This window comes from Rhinolophus sinicus, chromosome 5, assembly GCF_057876585.1.
Source record: "Rhinolophus sinicus isolate RSI-liver-muscle chromosome 5, RSI-T2T, whole genome shotgun sequence".
Taxonomy (NCBI): domain Eukaryota; kingdom Metazoa; phylum Chordata; class Mammalia; order Chiroptera; family Rhinolophidae; genus Rhinolophus; species Rhinolophus sinicus.
The window spans coordinates 13273769-13290295 of record NC_142505.1 but is presented as its reverse complement, the minus strand read 5'-3'; the positions used below and the strand labels follow the sequence as shown (position 1 = coordinate 13290295).

At 43.5% G+C, this 16527-nt stretch overlaps 1 protein-coding gene across 1 annotated transcript in view; it reads right to left on the bottom strand.

The window, feature by feature from the left end:
* Positions 1-16527, bottom strand: part of SCN11A (sodium voltage-gated channel alpha subunit 11) — a 76918-nt gene that overhangs the window by 44753 nt on the left and 15638 nt on the right. Inside the window, exons 5-11 of the mRNA XM_088798256.1 lie at positions 13237-13365; positions 11834-11937; positions 8039-8212; positions 7220-7283; positions 2363-2504; positions 1706-1903; positions 634-807 (exon numbers count right to left, since the gene is read on the bottom strand). Of these exons, the coding sequence (XP_088654382.1) occupies positions 634-807; positions 1706-1903; positions 2363-2504; positions 7220-7283; positions 8039-8212; positions 11834-11937; positions 13237-13365 (985 nt within the window). The remainder of the gene's footprint in view (positions 1-633; positions 808-1705; positions 1904-2362; positions 2505-7219; positions 7284-8038; positions 8213-11833; positions 11938-13236; positions 13366-16527) is intronic.

Sequence of the window (16527 nt, the reverse complement as noted above, 5' to 3'; positions counted from 1 at the left end):
CAAACCCCCTCTGCCCTAATGCCCAGGAAGTCAGAAGTAATACAGGAAAAATATTGTCTCCTGACCCCAGCAGTCTTTAACTAATGATGGACCAAAGTTGGTATATAAATACTCTAGTGCCTACAGTCCAGGGAGGTTAAACACCAACTGGCTTGATCATGCACCCCTATTGGCCACCTTTTCTCTCATGCATCACTCTTTCCTCCCTTCTCAGTGCTTCCTGGGATCACTTTCTAAGTAATCTACTTGCACGCTAACATCTCAGCAAATGCTGTGGGAGAACTAAGACATTGCTCTGTTCTCCCACAGCATTTATCATGTCAGTCATCACACTGAGTAGTAACTGACTCCTCACTAGTGTGTCATCAATTGTTTGTCTTATACATCTTGTGTATCCCCAGTACCTACCCCAGGGCTAAGCCAAGAGCAAACACTGTCAGACAGATACATGTTTAAATGAATGTTTGTAAATAAATGGGTCACTGAATAGACACATGGAGGCAGGAAAGTATGTGCAAATGGATGAGTGGATAATGAGTAAATGAATGAATGAATCCTTTCAATTAGATTGATGACTTGACCTACCCCCCCGAACAGTGATATGGGGTCATTAATTCCTTGGCCAATACTTACTTTTATTGGGGTATCTTCATCAGAATCTGGTACTGGGACCTGTTCTTTCCCAGACTCTCTGAAAAAAAAGGACTTCCTTTTCTTGGTACCAAATAATTTTCTCTTCTTTGGGGAAAAAGATGATGCTTCAAGGGAATTCAGCGAACTTCTGTCAATTCCCATGGCAACCAGAGCCTTAGAAAGTGAAAAAGGCAATTAATGAATGGATTGTACCTCCCTGTCGAACACTGCAAATGACCTTGACCTTAGTGAGCATTCTCTCCTTTTTTCCATTGTACCATGTACATCGCTCATCACCTGTTTGGAATATGCTCGCTTTGTCATCATTTATCTGGGGAACAGGTTTCATTTGTCCACAAGAATGCAGCTCTAAAGGCAGGGGGCACACTCATATCTCTGTATTACTAACCCTTACACAATATCCAGTATGTGTCAGGCACTGAATAAATGTTTGTGTCAGATGATGCAGGTAATAAGAACTTACAATGGACTCTCCCCCGACAAATCTCTGTGGAGGGTGAGAAAATGTATTCAACATGGTCCCTGCCCTGAAAAGCTTAGACTTGAATGGGAAAAATATAAAGATATCCTGGAGCAGAGCCTCGATTTACGTGTGTGTGTGTGTGTGTGTGTGTGTGTGTGTGTGTGTGTGTGTGTTATCTTCTAGCCAGCAATTTGGAATCTGTCTTAGAAGCCCAGGTTTCAGAAAGTCGAAGAGCAACAAAACTCAGAATTTCCTATTCTCCACAGCCCTCTGCCTGGATATCTTAGGGAGACATAGCAGCAGAGCCAGTCTGCAAGGGGCTTAAATTTGCAGAAAAGCACCAGCAGAGCGAGTGCTGTGAGCAGGCGTCCTCCAGCAGCCTGAGCCTCAGCAGTGCCTCATGGCCTCACAGTGCCTCATGGCCCCAGCAGTGCCTCATGGCCTCAGCAGTGCCTCATGGCCTCAGCAGTGCCTCATGGCCTCAGCAGTGCCTCATGGCCTCTGGAGTGCCTCATGGCCTCAGCAGTGCCTCATGGCCTCAGCAGTGCCCCTAAGCAGAGCCCACTGTCTGACGCCACCAGCCCATACCTCCTTCTCCTCCTTTAACAGCTGCTGGGCTTCCTGGAACATCTTCTCTTTGGCCTCAGTTTCTGCAGCTACGTTCCTGTTCTGCTCCTCGTAAGCCATGGTGACCACGGCCAGGGTTAAGTTAACCAGGTAGAAAGAGCCCAGGAAGATGACCACCACAAAGAAGAAGACGGCGAAGGGGCCCGAGGTGCGCAAGGTCTGCAAGGGACAGAGCACAGGCCTCAGAGGCCTTCTTCCACGGAGGGCCGAGCGCCATTTCAAGCAGAAATGGTACAGTACTGGTTGGCTCAGCTGCCTACAGCATCATCCACCGCCTTCCCAGTCACCCAGGGACTCGGGATGCGTCTCTCAGGGAGGATATGCCACCTATACGTTCCCATGGAAGTCTCGGTGACTTTACTATGATTTTCTTCAGAGCATTTGCATTTTAAAATTAAAAGGGCAAGAGTAATATCAATGCCTCATGAAAACTAAAGCGCTCGTGGTGAGACTTCAGATGTTTCTAACAGAATTTCTGAAGCAGAATTTGACAGCATGACTGTTAAGAATGAGGAATAAATGACAAAGATGGAGAACAGATGGTAGGTTATAAATAAATAATAGCTAGGTGTGGGGGGGGGGCGGGGGGGCGGGGAGGTAATAAGCAAAGAAGATGACCTGTCGATAAAGCTTCTCCCAGGAATCTTGGGTCATAAGCCGGAACATGGCAAGAAAAGACCAGCCAAAATTGTCAAAATTTGTATAGCCATAGTCAGGGTTGATTTTGGTGTGGTTGCATATTGATGTGTTAAGACAGGCACTAGATATGGGAAACAAGGGAACAGAGAAAGAATAACATTCCATACAGCCCAGCTTCCATTTTCCCCCTCATGGCACTGGTTCTTCCAAGGGCCACGTTCTCACACCCCAACGTTCTGGGTGAAGAGAGTATTTGTAGGGTGGCCACCCCCTGTCTGCCAAGCCACCCAGCCTATACCTTAATGTGGGCACCCACTGACTCTTTCCAAATTGATTGATTAGTAATTTCATATTTTCAGTTTTCCATTGAAAAATTAAGTGCAGTGACATAGTGAACAATAAACAGTAGAAAAGGGCATCCAGTCTCCCTCTCTCCCACTTCCTAGAAGCAGCAGTTGAAGTTACTTTTGTAACTTTCCAGAAGTCTCCTATGAATATAGAAGCACAGATCTACATCAAAAACATGGTCTATAATACAGAAATGGGAGAATTCTTTAAACCCTGTCATGCACCTTGCTCTTTTCTCAGAACAATACAGCTTAAAGGTTTTTCCTTATCAGCATACAGGGAGACAGCGCCTTTCTTTTCATGTCTTACAGTCCTATCATTTCTCTAACTGCTTTGCAAATAATGAATATTTACATTTCAGTTGTTAACAGTCATTTGGCTTTACAAACAGTTGGGTTTTATTCTACAAACTATGGGCATCTTGCACAGAAGGCTTTGTCCATATCACCAAAGCACAAAGCATCAAGTGTATCTATATGATATACCAAGCATATGCACCTTCATGATTTTTAATAGAAAATGTTTATCAAAGTAATACCTGGGTGTGATTTTAAAATCCCATGGCAATGAACACCATTCCATCATTTTTTTAACCATCATTTACACATCCCCAATGCGGTAACTTTAACTCGTTTGCATCCACATCACTAAACATAACGCTTATACTGATATTTGATTGATCAATTTTAGTCCTTGTTGATTAATGCCCTGCCATGGTAGTGAATCCCATCCCACTGCCTCACACTTACATCATTCTTCATAGAGAAGTACTGTGGTCTGTATTGATGGCTCTTCTGGGTCGAATACATTTTTTTCTTGGTGCTTATGTATTGTTCTTTCCAAGTTTTTTTACTCCCTCATTTTTCTGGAGCAAATCTCAAATAGCTTCTTCAGAAGATTGGGTGGTCTTTGCCTATATGAATATAATTTTATTCTACCTTCACAGTTGATTGATAGTTTGGCCAGAAATAGATTTCTGGATTGAAAAGCATTTTTCCTTAAAAATATAAAGACACTGCTCAGCTATTGTCCTGTGTTGCTGGTGGGAATTCTGATGCTGCGTTGATTTTGGTTCCTTTGTGGATGACCTGCTCTTTCTCTTTGGTTTTAAGGTCTTTCCCCCCAAAGGTTCTGAAATGGCGTGATCCTGCACTTGACATGGTCCCTTTTCATTCATTGTGTTGGGCAGTTTATGGGACTCTAAGGGTCTCACATCCTTAATCCGGGAAATTCTCTGTATTATTTCTTTGCTAATTTCTTCCCTTTTGTTTTCTCTGTGCTTTATTTCTAGAATTCTTACTACATCAACAGTTGGAACTTCTGGCTTGATATCTATTCTCACATTTTCTGTCTCTGTCTTTGGTTGCTATTTTCTGGGCTATTTCCTGAAGTTTATCTTTTAATTCTACTATTGGTTTTTTTGTAATCATGCTGCCAAAAAAGATCTTCCTTGTTCTTTGTTCTTTGACAGTTCCTTTTTCAAAACAAGCTATTTTTATTTTTATGTATACAATATCTCTTTAAATTTCACCACGGACCCTATTTAAAGTTTTAAAAGCCCTTGGTTCGTGTTTTGTCCATAGTCATTTTGTCCACGTCTGTCCCCTCCAAATCGTATGTTGAAATCATAACCCCTAACGTGATAGTATTAAGATGTGGGACCTTTGGGAGGTGACTAGGTCACGAGGGTGGAGCATTTATAAAAGAGACCCGAAGAGAGCCCCTTAGCCCTCTTTCCATCGTGTGAGGATACAAGCAGAAGACAGCCGTCTACCACATGGCAGAGGCCCCTCACTAGAACCCAACCATACTGGTGCCCTGATCTTAGACTTCAGTCTCCAGAACTGTGAGGAATGAATGTGTTGTTTATAAGCCACCCAGTCTGTGGGATTTTGTTATAGCAGCCGGAACTAAGACGAGGATTACTTTTTCTGTTTCTTTATCTTGGCATCCTTTATGCCAAAGGCTTTCTTCAGTTGCCTGGGAAGCCTGGGCTTTCAGTCACATTTAATCAGAGGTCCTAACAAGCTGACTGGGCAGAGTGGGATTTGGTCAGTGGTAGGTTTTTGCTTTACGAAGACTCGGAAGGAGGACGTCTCACTAGACCTCGATGAAATTGTGTGATGTTTCAGTGCCCTTATCTTCCAGGAACTTATTGGGGTGGAATCTACCACCATAGTTCATTTCCCTCATTTTCTGGTCACCATTCAAAATAAGCTTATTTTGCCCAATCTCCCATCTGGATACGCTTTCCCATCAACCCATGCAGGAGATTAAGTCTCTTCTCCAGTGTTCCCATCTCAGGCATCACCAGTCCTCACACCAGAAACAAGAGGAACACCTATAATAGTTTTCTGTCCTCTGCACTTCCCACCGCTACCTTACGTGGGCACGTGCGTACATATATACACGCCAACACTCCTCTCTAATTCACGAGTCTTGTTCTTTCCGTTTGCTCAACATCTTTGGAATTCATCCATCCACTTCTTTTCATCTCCACTGGACAGCTTCATGACTCTTCTCTGTACTAACATAGGCTCCTAACTGTCGGCCTCGTCTACTCTATCCTTGAATTCTCCTCATACCGTGTTCCCCCAAAAATAAGGCGGAGCTGGACCATCAGCTCTAATGTGTCTTTTGGAGCAAAAATTAATATAAGACCAGGTCTTATTTTACTATAAGACCAGGTCTTATACAATATAATGTAATGTAACGTAACGTAACGTAACGTAACGTAACATAACATAACATAACACCGGGTCTTATATTAATTTTTGCTCCAAAAGATGCTTTAGAGCTGATTGTCCGGCTAGGTCTTATTTTCGGGGAAACACAGTAGCAGCCATAGTGACTTTTAAAAATATCTAATGACTTTTAAAAATATCTAATCTGCTCAAGTTTTGTGTCCTTTGTGATCGAGGTCAAAATCCTTGGCACTGATGGACTACTAAGTCCTGCATGGTTGGTTCCTGTCTCCTGCCCGTCTGCGTAACAAGCTGCTGGGCTTCTTACCATCCCCAACACGACCCGAGGCCTTTGCCTTTGCTGTCTGTACTGGATGGTATTATTTTCTCGATCTCCTCACCTACCCGAGTTTTCCACTCATGCTTCAGATCCACGTTGTAGTGACCAGTTCGTTAGTCCTCAGGGAAGGAGAAAGTGAGCAAAGATTGAAAACCAGGCCCGGGCCCTGAACACAACACAGCCTGTCTGGGAAAGTGACCTTGGATCTGCCCTCTCTTTGAAAACTGCCATGTTATGATCAGTGTGGAAGGACGCTGGAGTTGGTTTACTATAAAACTCCTGAGCTTTGAGACTATACCTACACTGAGAGAAATGTGACTGTGACAGAAGCTTAGAGAAACAAGGACACTAAAAAGACCAGTTGGAAACTAAGGCTGCTGCTTCTGTGTTTCTAGGTGGCCCACCCCATCTTGGATTTTACCTACAGTAACCACACCTGCCTTGCGTGGATGAGGAGTCAAAGAAGCACTGTATGTGACAGCTGTTGGGTAACCGTGGGTGCAGTATGTCTTGTTAAAAATCACTCTAGAGATCTCAGTAAACCTGTATGAGGTTAAAGCCTATTATATCTTGTGAGTTTGATCTAATCTGAACCTGTGGCCACCATAAGTGGCATTAGAGAAGCCTTCCCTAATTTTACAGAGTTACAACCCCTGGTATCTCTCTCAGTATCTGCACATCTCTTATAACACTCATCACACTTTCAAAGATTTACTCTATATCTCTCTTCCCTGCGAACTGTCATCTCAAGAAGGCAGAGCTCCCTTGTTCACACTTGGTTCCTTGGGCCTCATACAGAGCTTGGCACACTGTAGCCCTTGGTGCCTACTTGTTATTGAGGAATGACTGTAGTCTGTTTCATCACAGTGCTTAGCATATTACCTTAATTTGAAATACACTCAATAAATCTTCACTGAATTGAGTCTCTCACCACAGAGAACACTGGTATGCTTGATGAAGGAAGGGCATCCCCAAAGGTCCAGAGAGTTACCAGTTGTTGGGATGAATGTGGAAGCACCCACATACAACTGTGTGCCTAGTGAGAGGCAGTCGTAGGCAACAGATCAGCAAACAGAAGAAGCACGCTCAGATGGCTTTGCCCCAGGGTGAGGCGCTGGACAGGAAACAAGAACTTCATGGGCTCTCAATCGGAATATCCTTTCTTACCTTTGAAAGTCTTGAATAGCCACTTTATCGAGTCAAAATTTCACATTTTCAGTAGGTTTCTGATAAGTTACAAATTCAACATAATTCGGGGGAGAAAGCTGCTCTAAACATTTGGAAATAATTTTTAATTTAATAACGCATGTCTAAACTTGCTTAGACACATGAAATAATCAGTACTGTTTGACCACTACCATCGCTGCTTCCACAAGTCATTAGATGAAGACTGTTGGCCACGTCACTTTGAAAGGCCTAGAGTTGCTCTGCTTGGGAGACAAATGGAGAGCATCAGCTCCTTACCTTGTACCCAACCAGGTGCCACAGAGTCTGAATTCAGTGGAACTTTTCTTTTCAAAACAATAGTCTGAGAAGAAAAGAATCATAAATTCAGATAAAACACAAACCACTGAAATGAAAGAAAATAGCAAATATGTCAGATGGCGCAGAACCCTCTAAAATGCTCAATGTGGGTGTCCAGAGAGGAAGCAGAGCCTACACCATCTGAAGGAGCAAAGAAAAGGAGGGAAAGGAAAAAGAAAATGGAGAAAGAGGAGGAGGAGGAGGAGGAGGAGGAGGAGGAGGAAGCAGTGACACCGCCACCATTTTGCCTTTCAGTGCAGAAAACTGAACTACTGTCCACCTCCCAGAGAAGACAGACACGGGCTCAGCCCACGAGCAGCTCATAAACCAAGACAGACATGGAGAAAGTGTAGCCACGTGAGATTCAGGACACATGCAACTGGCCTAGGGTCAACCTTAGTGTGGAGAGGGTGCAGTGTAGAAAGAAGTGATTTCATTGGAGAAAATACTGGGGTTGGGGGCTGGGAAGCTGCTGGTTCCCTTTGGCCAAAATCCAGGCATTCAGAAGACTTTTGCAAAAAAAAAGAAGTGGACAGAAATCTAGGTGGGAAAGGAGGGGAGCTAACACTGTTCTCGCAGATGTGACCCAAAGAATGAGGCAGGTCTCTAGGACATGCACCTGCCTGCATGAGAACTTTGGAAGGATGAAGTCATCTCTTGCTCCTAAAAGACTCTGTAATGCAGGTTGTAGATAGTACAAGAGGGGATAAAACCAAGTGAACCACGCACAAACCAAGGAATAAAAGGTGGGATATTTACCGTCAAATTTACTGTGATTCTTACAGCTCTCCTGGACACATATCTGGTTTAGATTTCCCATGAAGAGCTGCTGACCTACCAGGGCGAAGATGCTGAGGCAAAAGAGAGTCAGGATCATCACGTCGACAAGCTTCTTCACGGAGCGCAGCAAAGCCCCCACAATGACCTTCAGACCTGAGGAGGAGGACAGGTGTGGGGAGAAGCGCCCGCTCACACACACCAGACACAGGCAGCGGGCAGATCCAGGAGGGAGCCGCCAGCGCCTCGGAAGCTGTCCTAGTGCAGCTTGGAGTTGGAAACTGGCCTGGCCTAGGATTCTGATGCGTGAGTTCTAGTTCCAACTCTGTACCTCACAAGTCGTGCATCACCAACGTGGTCCACCTGTCTAGGACTCGGCTTCCTCACCCCTGCCCTGTGTCTGCCGGAGGGTTGCTCTGAAGAGCAAATGAGAAGACTCTGAGCAGAAGTCTTCATGAGTAATTTGATGACAGCCGTGCAGGCACCTCCACAGCTGGGGGTCACGTGTGTCACTAAAGCCAGAGGGAGGCCACCCCAGAAGAGGAGTCAGACCTACATTTCACATTCAGTAGTCACTACCTTCTACAAGGTACATGAAGTGTCATGAAATATAGCTAAATTGGAGGACAGGAAGCTGGAAGGAGGAGCTTTGTCTGGATTCAAATAATGAGGATGTCCACGAGTAACAACAGGGATTTTTTTTCATTCATTCAAGAAATATTTACTAAGTACCTACTGTGTCCATGGCAGGCTACCAAAGTTACAAAATAAGAAGAACATAATTTTGTGGTATGCTGGCAAATATTTAAAATCAGCTGTCTGTGGGGGAGGGGTTGGTGAGGGTGCAGGAAAGTCTTCATCTGTAGCATTTACAGATTCCCTTGTTTGCTGAATTCTGCAGTGTAGATTCCTCTTCTCCCTCCATACACTCATATCCCCCAGTTGGTTTCAAGCTACCAACATGACGTTGCTGGATGCAGAGTTGGGAAAAGATATGCACCGTCTGCTGGGGATGCCCCAGCACAACACTGAGTCATGGGCTGGGCTCTCAACACAGCTGGAGAGATAAACAACCAGATGTGAACTGCAATGTGTGGGATGACACTAAGAGGCACAGTTGCCATTGATTGGTGTAAACTGTGATGAGTAGACTTGAGAATACAAGGCAGCAGGAGCCCTCAGGGGATGACCTTCCCACAAAGTGTGGTGTCACATGGGGAGGAGCCTTGAGGCCAAGCTATGTCCCCCTTTACTATGTCCCCAATTGCAACCAAACAAGAAATTACTACAATCTCGTCCAAGCCCGAGTTTAATCTATAAGAGGCTGAGTCTTCTCCAAAGAGATTTGAATGAGGGAAGATGGTTGTGATTCCTAAACAAGGTTTACATAGTTCCTAAAAGATTGTACCTCACACCCTTACTTCCACAAGGCATCCAGGGATCTCACGTGTTCATGAGTCAAAAGGGAGACTATGTTTATCTACTTGGAGATAAAGAAGGGGATAGGAAAGCTACTAAGTGGCGGCCTGAATGTACATTTTACATGCATGAAAATACAAGGTACTCAGTTCATGCAGAAAGCCCCTAAATGCACTGGGAAACCAAGGTCCACCTTGTAAAAAAGGAAGAGGAGGAGGAGGAGGGACAAATTCTACATAAGTGTCCGCTGACTGCCAGTTTTTTGTTTTTTTTTTTATCACAATGCAGTTGTTATTCTGGAGTTTCAAAATAACCCACTGCCCTGTTTGAAAAGAGCCAAATTGCCTGTACTTTTGGTATTGGAGCTAAGCCGTTGATAGAAGAGACTAAAAGGGAAGGGAAGAGGGAAAGGACATCAGAGAGACTTTTTAATAAAGATGTTTTTTGGAAAGGAAAGAGAGGAAAGGGGAAGAAAAGGAGAAGAGTGTGCCATAATAACCTCGCTTTTTTTTACAAACTGGAATCCATATTCACAACCCAACCTTGACTTCATCTTGATTCACAGAGCACCTTCCTTACCGGGCTTCAGGAGATCACTTTTGTCTTCCCTCCTATTTAACGGGTGGCTCCTGCTCACCTCCTTGCCTAGTTTCTCCCCTTCTCCCCTACTTTTTAAGGTTGTAGTGTCCCAGGACTCAGACCTTTGCGCTCTTCCATTCTCCATCTACGCTCACTCTTTGGTGATCTTATCAGATATTATGGCTCTAAATATGTCTAGGTTCATAATTTCCAAAATTACATCTCCAGCCCAGATTGCTGCCCAGAACTCCAGACTCATATACAATTGCCCGCTTGAAACTTTCACTTGGATGTCTCACAGCCATCTCACATAGGACGCGTCCAATGCTGACTCCTAATCTGACCTCCAAGACCTGTTCTTCTCACAACCTTGCCTGTCTCAGCCAACGACAACTCCGTCTTTCCAGTCATTCAGGCCAAAAACCTCGACTCATCCTTGACTCTCTGCTTTAGCTCACACCAGCATATAATCGACCTATCAGGAAATCCTACTGTTTCTACCTTCAAATTTATACAGAATCTGACCACTGTCCACCAACGCCTCTGGCACCATCTGATCTGAGAGTACCACCATCTCTTGCTTGGATTACAGCAGTGGCCTCTTGTGTCAGTTTAGGCTGAGAAGCAGATACTCTGGGACAATATGTGCAAGAGATCTGTTGAGTGGAATGCCTGTGAAGAATAAGGGGGAAGGAGTAGAGCTGGCAGAGAGCTTCAGACTGTGACACAGGGCTGACACCTGGAGAAGCAGAGCAGGAAGGAAACAGGATTGGACAGGAAGAGCCTCAGACTGGAGTGCTGCTGTGACAGTCTCAACTAGGTTGCTGGGGAGCCCCTGAGTCAAAGTCTCCCAATAGAGGAGTCTCATAGCCTTCAGGAACAGTGTCCCCAACATGTAGAGAAAGTATGATCTTGGCATGAACATGAATGCAGTGGGGAATCCAGAGAGGTGGCAGCTGGGACCGTTAGTCAATTATGTTCCCAGCAGCAGGAGATCTGAGCGGCATATTTCCATGGTGCCCACCATACCTCCTGTCTGGGCTTCCTGCTTCTACCTTTGCTCCCCCACATTCTAGTCCCCACATAACCGCCAGAGTAATCCCTTCAAAACCTAAGTCAGATCATGTAACTCCTCTTCCGTAAGACCTTACATGGCTCTCATTTCTCTAAGAGCAAAGCCCAAGCCCTCCCAGCTTACAAGCCTCACTTTCACCCATGTGGTCCCACCTCCACCACCTGGCTCCTCACTCGGTCTGCTCCAGCCTCATCTGTATCCTTTGTATTCCTCAGTCTTTAGAGTGACTGTTTCCTATTCTCAGCACACTCTTTACCATATATTTGCTTGTGAAACTATCAGCGCCTTCAAATCTGCTCATATCTTACCTTCTTAATGATACCCATCCTGACCACGTTATTGAAAATTGCGACTTGTTTCCTTAATCCCTGTGACTTCCAGTAGCCTTCATGTTGTTTATTTTTCCATGGCACATATCACTTTCTAACATGATAGATAATTTACTTACTTATGATAACTATTACCCGCACCCCCATCTAGAATGTAAAGTCCATGAGGGCAGGGCTGTTTGTCTGTTTGCTCACTGATATATCCCAAGCAGCTAGCACGGAGCCTGGACAATACATATTTGTTGAACGATCAAATGAAAAGTAAAAGCAGTTTGTATTTTTTGTTTTTGGTTTACATGACACGTAGAGACATTTTAAATATAAAAGAACATTCTCTCCCACTAAGAGCCAACGTTGAAAGTTAGAGTGACTTACCTGAAATGACTGAAATGGCTTTCAAAGCTCTGAACACTCGAAAAGTACGTAGGGAGGACAGACTGATGCTGTTGCCTCTGACATTTGGTAAATAGTAGACAAACCTACAAAACAAGGCACAGGGAAGCCTGGGCTTGCTCAATCCTGCAGCTGCACTGCACACGTCCATAAAGGCATAAGTAAGCACAGCCTGGGCCCTGGGCCCCCCCAGGTGAAATCGAGGGCCTCACCTCCCCAGGCCCACCTTCCTCTCAAGGTCTCAGAATATCATTCGCTATTGCTATGGACCATAGATTGCACAGGAGGCTGTTCTCAACTAATCTTTATATTTAGACAAAGGTGAGGATTCCTTGAAATAATCCATGTAGTTGGGGCTACCTCCAATAATATAAATCAATTGAAACATTTATTGCCTGGCTACCACGTTCCAGGCCTCAGTGACCTTCCCGAAGGTCTCACTATGGGGCCAAACCCAGAAGGGACCCAGGCAGTCTGATGCCAGGGCCCACCCTCTTCAGCACTGCACTACACCGCCTTTCAATAACCAACAGCACCCAACAGTTGAACTTCAAATGTACAGCTGTGAAATTAATAGCAGATGCTATCTACCTCAAAGGGTTATGGATATTACATAGGAAAATATATGCACGTGCTTAAAATAATGGCTGGCACACATTAAGTAATGTTAGGTTTCTTATTACTGTGCTGACAATTGTTCTTTTTGCTTTTTGTTTTGCTGACTCCGTCTCATTATGCGGATACCAAATCGATGTCCTTTCCTTTAGGAAGAACTTCAATTCTCACCTCATGTTATATACACTGTACACAATAAGGAACTCAAAATGTCCCACAGATTTAAACATAGGAGCCCAAACAATCAAACTTCTGAAGACCACATGAGAGAAATTCTTTGTAACCTTGTAGTAGCTAAAGATTCTTTAGTCTCCTTGGTTCCTCTTATGTGCTCTGACAGTCCGATACATGCTCCTACCCTAGCATGCACCCTACTGGACTGTAATAGTCATTAATTGGTTCTGTTTTTGTCTGGACTGTGACCTTAAAGAGGGTGAGAATGATGTCTGTTTGTTTGTTTTTGTTTTGTTTTGTTTTTTCATAATCACAACCCCTGTATCTTGCACAGAACCTGGCCCAAAATAAACCAGTGTTTAGTGAGTGAATGCTGAAAGAATGAGAGCATGAGAGAATGAAAAATGAATTTGTGCATAGAAGCCTCTGGTCAATTAGCTGTACGGTGCTGTTCAGGGCCAACCAAAACTGTACTCAGAGTTCTAGGCATTATCAGGCCACACTCAGCCACTCCAGTGGATTCAGAGCCCTGATGTAAGACAAGGGGCTTCTTTCCCACCCCAAGTCTCTTTAACAAAAACCTTTAATATTCTTACGCTGTTGCAATGACAACGGAGTCCAGCCAGTTCCATGGATCTCGAAGAAAAGAAAACTCATCCAGAATAAAACCTCTTGCCAATATTTTTATCAGAGCTTCAAAAATATAAATCCCAGTGAAGACATACCTACAAAGCAAATCATTTAGAACAAGAAGGAACGTGATAAATTATATGAAAAGCAGAGAACCCACCTGTCTTATCTGGCCTTGATATGGTCTTACCCATTATGATGTAACATCGAACATTCTGGTCTTCAGTAAACCAGAGTTCAGAAAGGCAAGCTCCTCTAACAAATTCTGAAAACAGAGCCATGGATAAAGTTGTAAAACTGCTTTTCAGTGGCTGGCTTTCACAGCCATATTTGTGACGGAAGTTTCAGCCCACGTGGATCCCTAGGACTGGGGATTGTAGTTTGTCACTGCTTTTCTAGAATTGTTACTCTGATGTACAGAAGGGGATGACAGCAAAGGAACACAGAGAGTAAATGACAAGGCTAAAAACTGGATCTTTCTACATCTCATGTTCACAGATTGGAAAACAATATTGCTAAGATGTTCATACTACTCAAAGTGATCTACGGATTCAAAACAATCTCTATCAAAATCTCAGTGACACTTTTTTGCGGAAACAAAAAAAATCCAATCTGAAATTCATATGGAATTTCAAGAGACCACAAACAGCCAAAACAACCTTGAAAAAGAACACCGTTGGAGGTCTCACACTTTCTTATATTAAAACTTATCACAAAGCTAATGCAATCAAAACAATTTAGTACTGGCATAAAAACAAACATATAGTTCTATTCTATACTAGAATAGAACAGAAAGCCCAGAAATAAGCCCTCACATACAGTCAAATGATTTTCAACAAGGATGCCAAGACTCAATAGAAAAAGGACAGTCTTTTCAACAAATCGTGTTAGAAAAGCTCAATATCCACATGCAAAAGGATGAAATTAGACCCTTACCTCATATCATGTAAAAAAATTAACTCAAAATGGATTAAAGAGCTAAATGTAAGACCAGAAACTATAAAACTCCTAGAAAAAAATATTTTCAAATCATATACCTGACGAGAGGTTAATATCCAGATTATATTAAAGAACTCCTATGACTCAAAACAAAAAATCAAATAATCCAATTTAAAAGTGGTCAAACTACTTGAATAGACATTTCTCCAAAGATGATGTACAAATGTACAACAAGTATATGAAAAGATATTCAATATCACTAATCATCAGGGAAATGCAAATCAAAGTCACAGAGAGCTATCCCCTTACATTCATTGGGATGGCTACTATCAAAAAAGCAAAAAAATAGCAAGTATTGGCGAGGATATGGAGAAATTGGAACCCTTGTGCACCACTGGTGTGATTGTAAATTGGTACAACCACCATGGAAAACAGTATGGAAATGCTTCAAAAAATTAAAAATAGAATTACCATATGATCCAGGAATCCCCCTTCTAGGTATATACACAGAAAAATCAAAAGCAAGGTCTCAAAGAGCTAATTGCATACACAGGTTTATAGCAGTGCTATTCACAATAGCCAAAAGGTGGGAGCAACCCAAATGTTCATTGATGGATGAATAGATCAATAAAATGTGGTACACACAATGGAATATTATTCAGCCTTAAAAAGGAAGGAAACCCTGTCACATACTACAACATAAATGAACATGGAAGTCATTATGCTAAGGGAAATAAATCAGTTACAAAAAGACGAATGCTGTATGATTCCACTTATATGAAGCACACAGAGTAGTCAAATTACATGGAGATAGAAAGTGGAATGGTGGTTGCCGGGGAATGAAGGGGAGGGCAGGATGTTACTGTATAACAGGTACAGAGTTTCAGTTTTACAAGATGAAAAGCGTTCTGCATGTGAATGGTGGTAATGGTTTCACAACAATGTGAATGTACTGAATGCCACTGCACTGTACCCTTAAAAATGGTTAAGATGATAAATTTTATATAATGTACATTTTACCACAATTAAAAAAAAAAAATTCCATTTTCTTCCCTGAGTCCTTCATCATGTCTATCCTTTATTTCCCTTCTTCCCCTTCCTCCTCCTCCAAACAAAACAAAACACCATACCCTATCTCTCTTGTTATAATCCCAAATTGTCAGAAATTCTAGATCTGCACGTGTGCCCATGCACGCACGCACACGTTCCACTTTGGGGACCAAAACAATCAAGTCAAACAATCTGTTAGTTCAGAGTAAAAAAGGCGGACCTTTTCTGATAGAATATCCAGCCATTGTTAGCCCTCAAAGTTAAAGAACTAAGGTCTTGAGAACTTGAAAAATCCCAAAGCAGCCACGTCTAAGAGAAGAAAGGGCCATGACGCTGCCCAGGCAAGAGCTTCTCTCTAGTTCAGCCTTTTTCTAACCTGACCACCTTTTAGGTGACAGATGAACTCAGCAGATTAGTTAATGTCTGCTCTGAAATGCCACTTTTTAAACTCAGGCAAAATTTATCACGTTGCTGGTATTTGGGGGAAAGGCTGCAATTACAGATTTGTGAGATTTTACCAGTCTTCCTTTAGAGCTCAAGCCAAAGAGACAGCAGCCCCTGACTGCCATCTCAGTCTGATCATCTAGCCTCCCACCTCCCACCTCCACCATTCTCTTTTCAGCAGAAGCCTGGCCGATGGTGGGACAGGCAGACCAAGATGACACTTGATATGGAGTAGAGCCATGCCCACCAGTAGGCAGCAGGGCTTTGGAGCTCCCCGGTGGGGTGACCCCAGCCCATCAGGCAAAAGAAGCCCTCTGGAGCGTGTCACTGTCAGCTCAAGCACAGTTCGGGGATGCAGCAGAGCCGTGGTAACATCCAAGGAGGTTGACAGACACCATTACTTGGTCCTAGGGAACTGTTGCATTCATTCTCTGAGAGTTATTAAGTTGGATACAATTTCCCCATTTAAATGTTTTCTAACTGAAGAACACTGAAGAAACTGAAGACACTCTCCCCCCACTCAGTTGCATGTGTCCTTTTATGAGGATATTTTCAACAGCCTCCTCCCAGCCCCACTTTCATGCACCCACTACAGGGTCTAAATGCCGCCAGGGGACAGCAGCAGCTTCCCCCACTTCCCACCTCTGCCTCCAGCCTCTCTGATTCCATAAAGCCTAGACAAGGGTGTTTTCATATCTCTGCCTTATGGGTCTTTTAGTAGTGAAAATGGCCTTGAGCAAATTAGCTTCCAGTTGGACCACTGCTTCCAGTTAATGGGAAGAGAGGACTCATTACATCTTACCAGAAGTGCTGGGCAGGGCAAA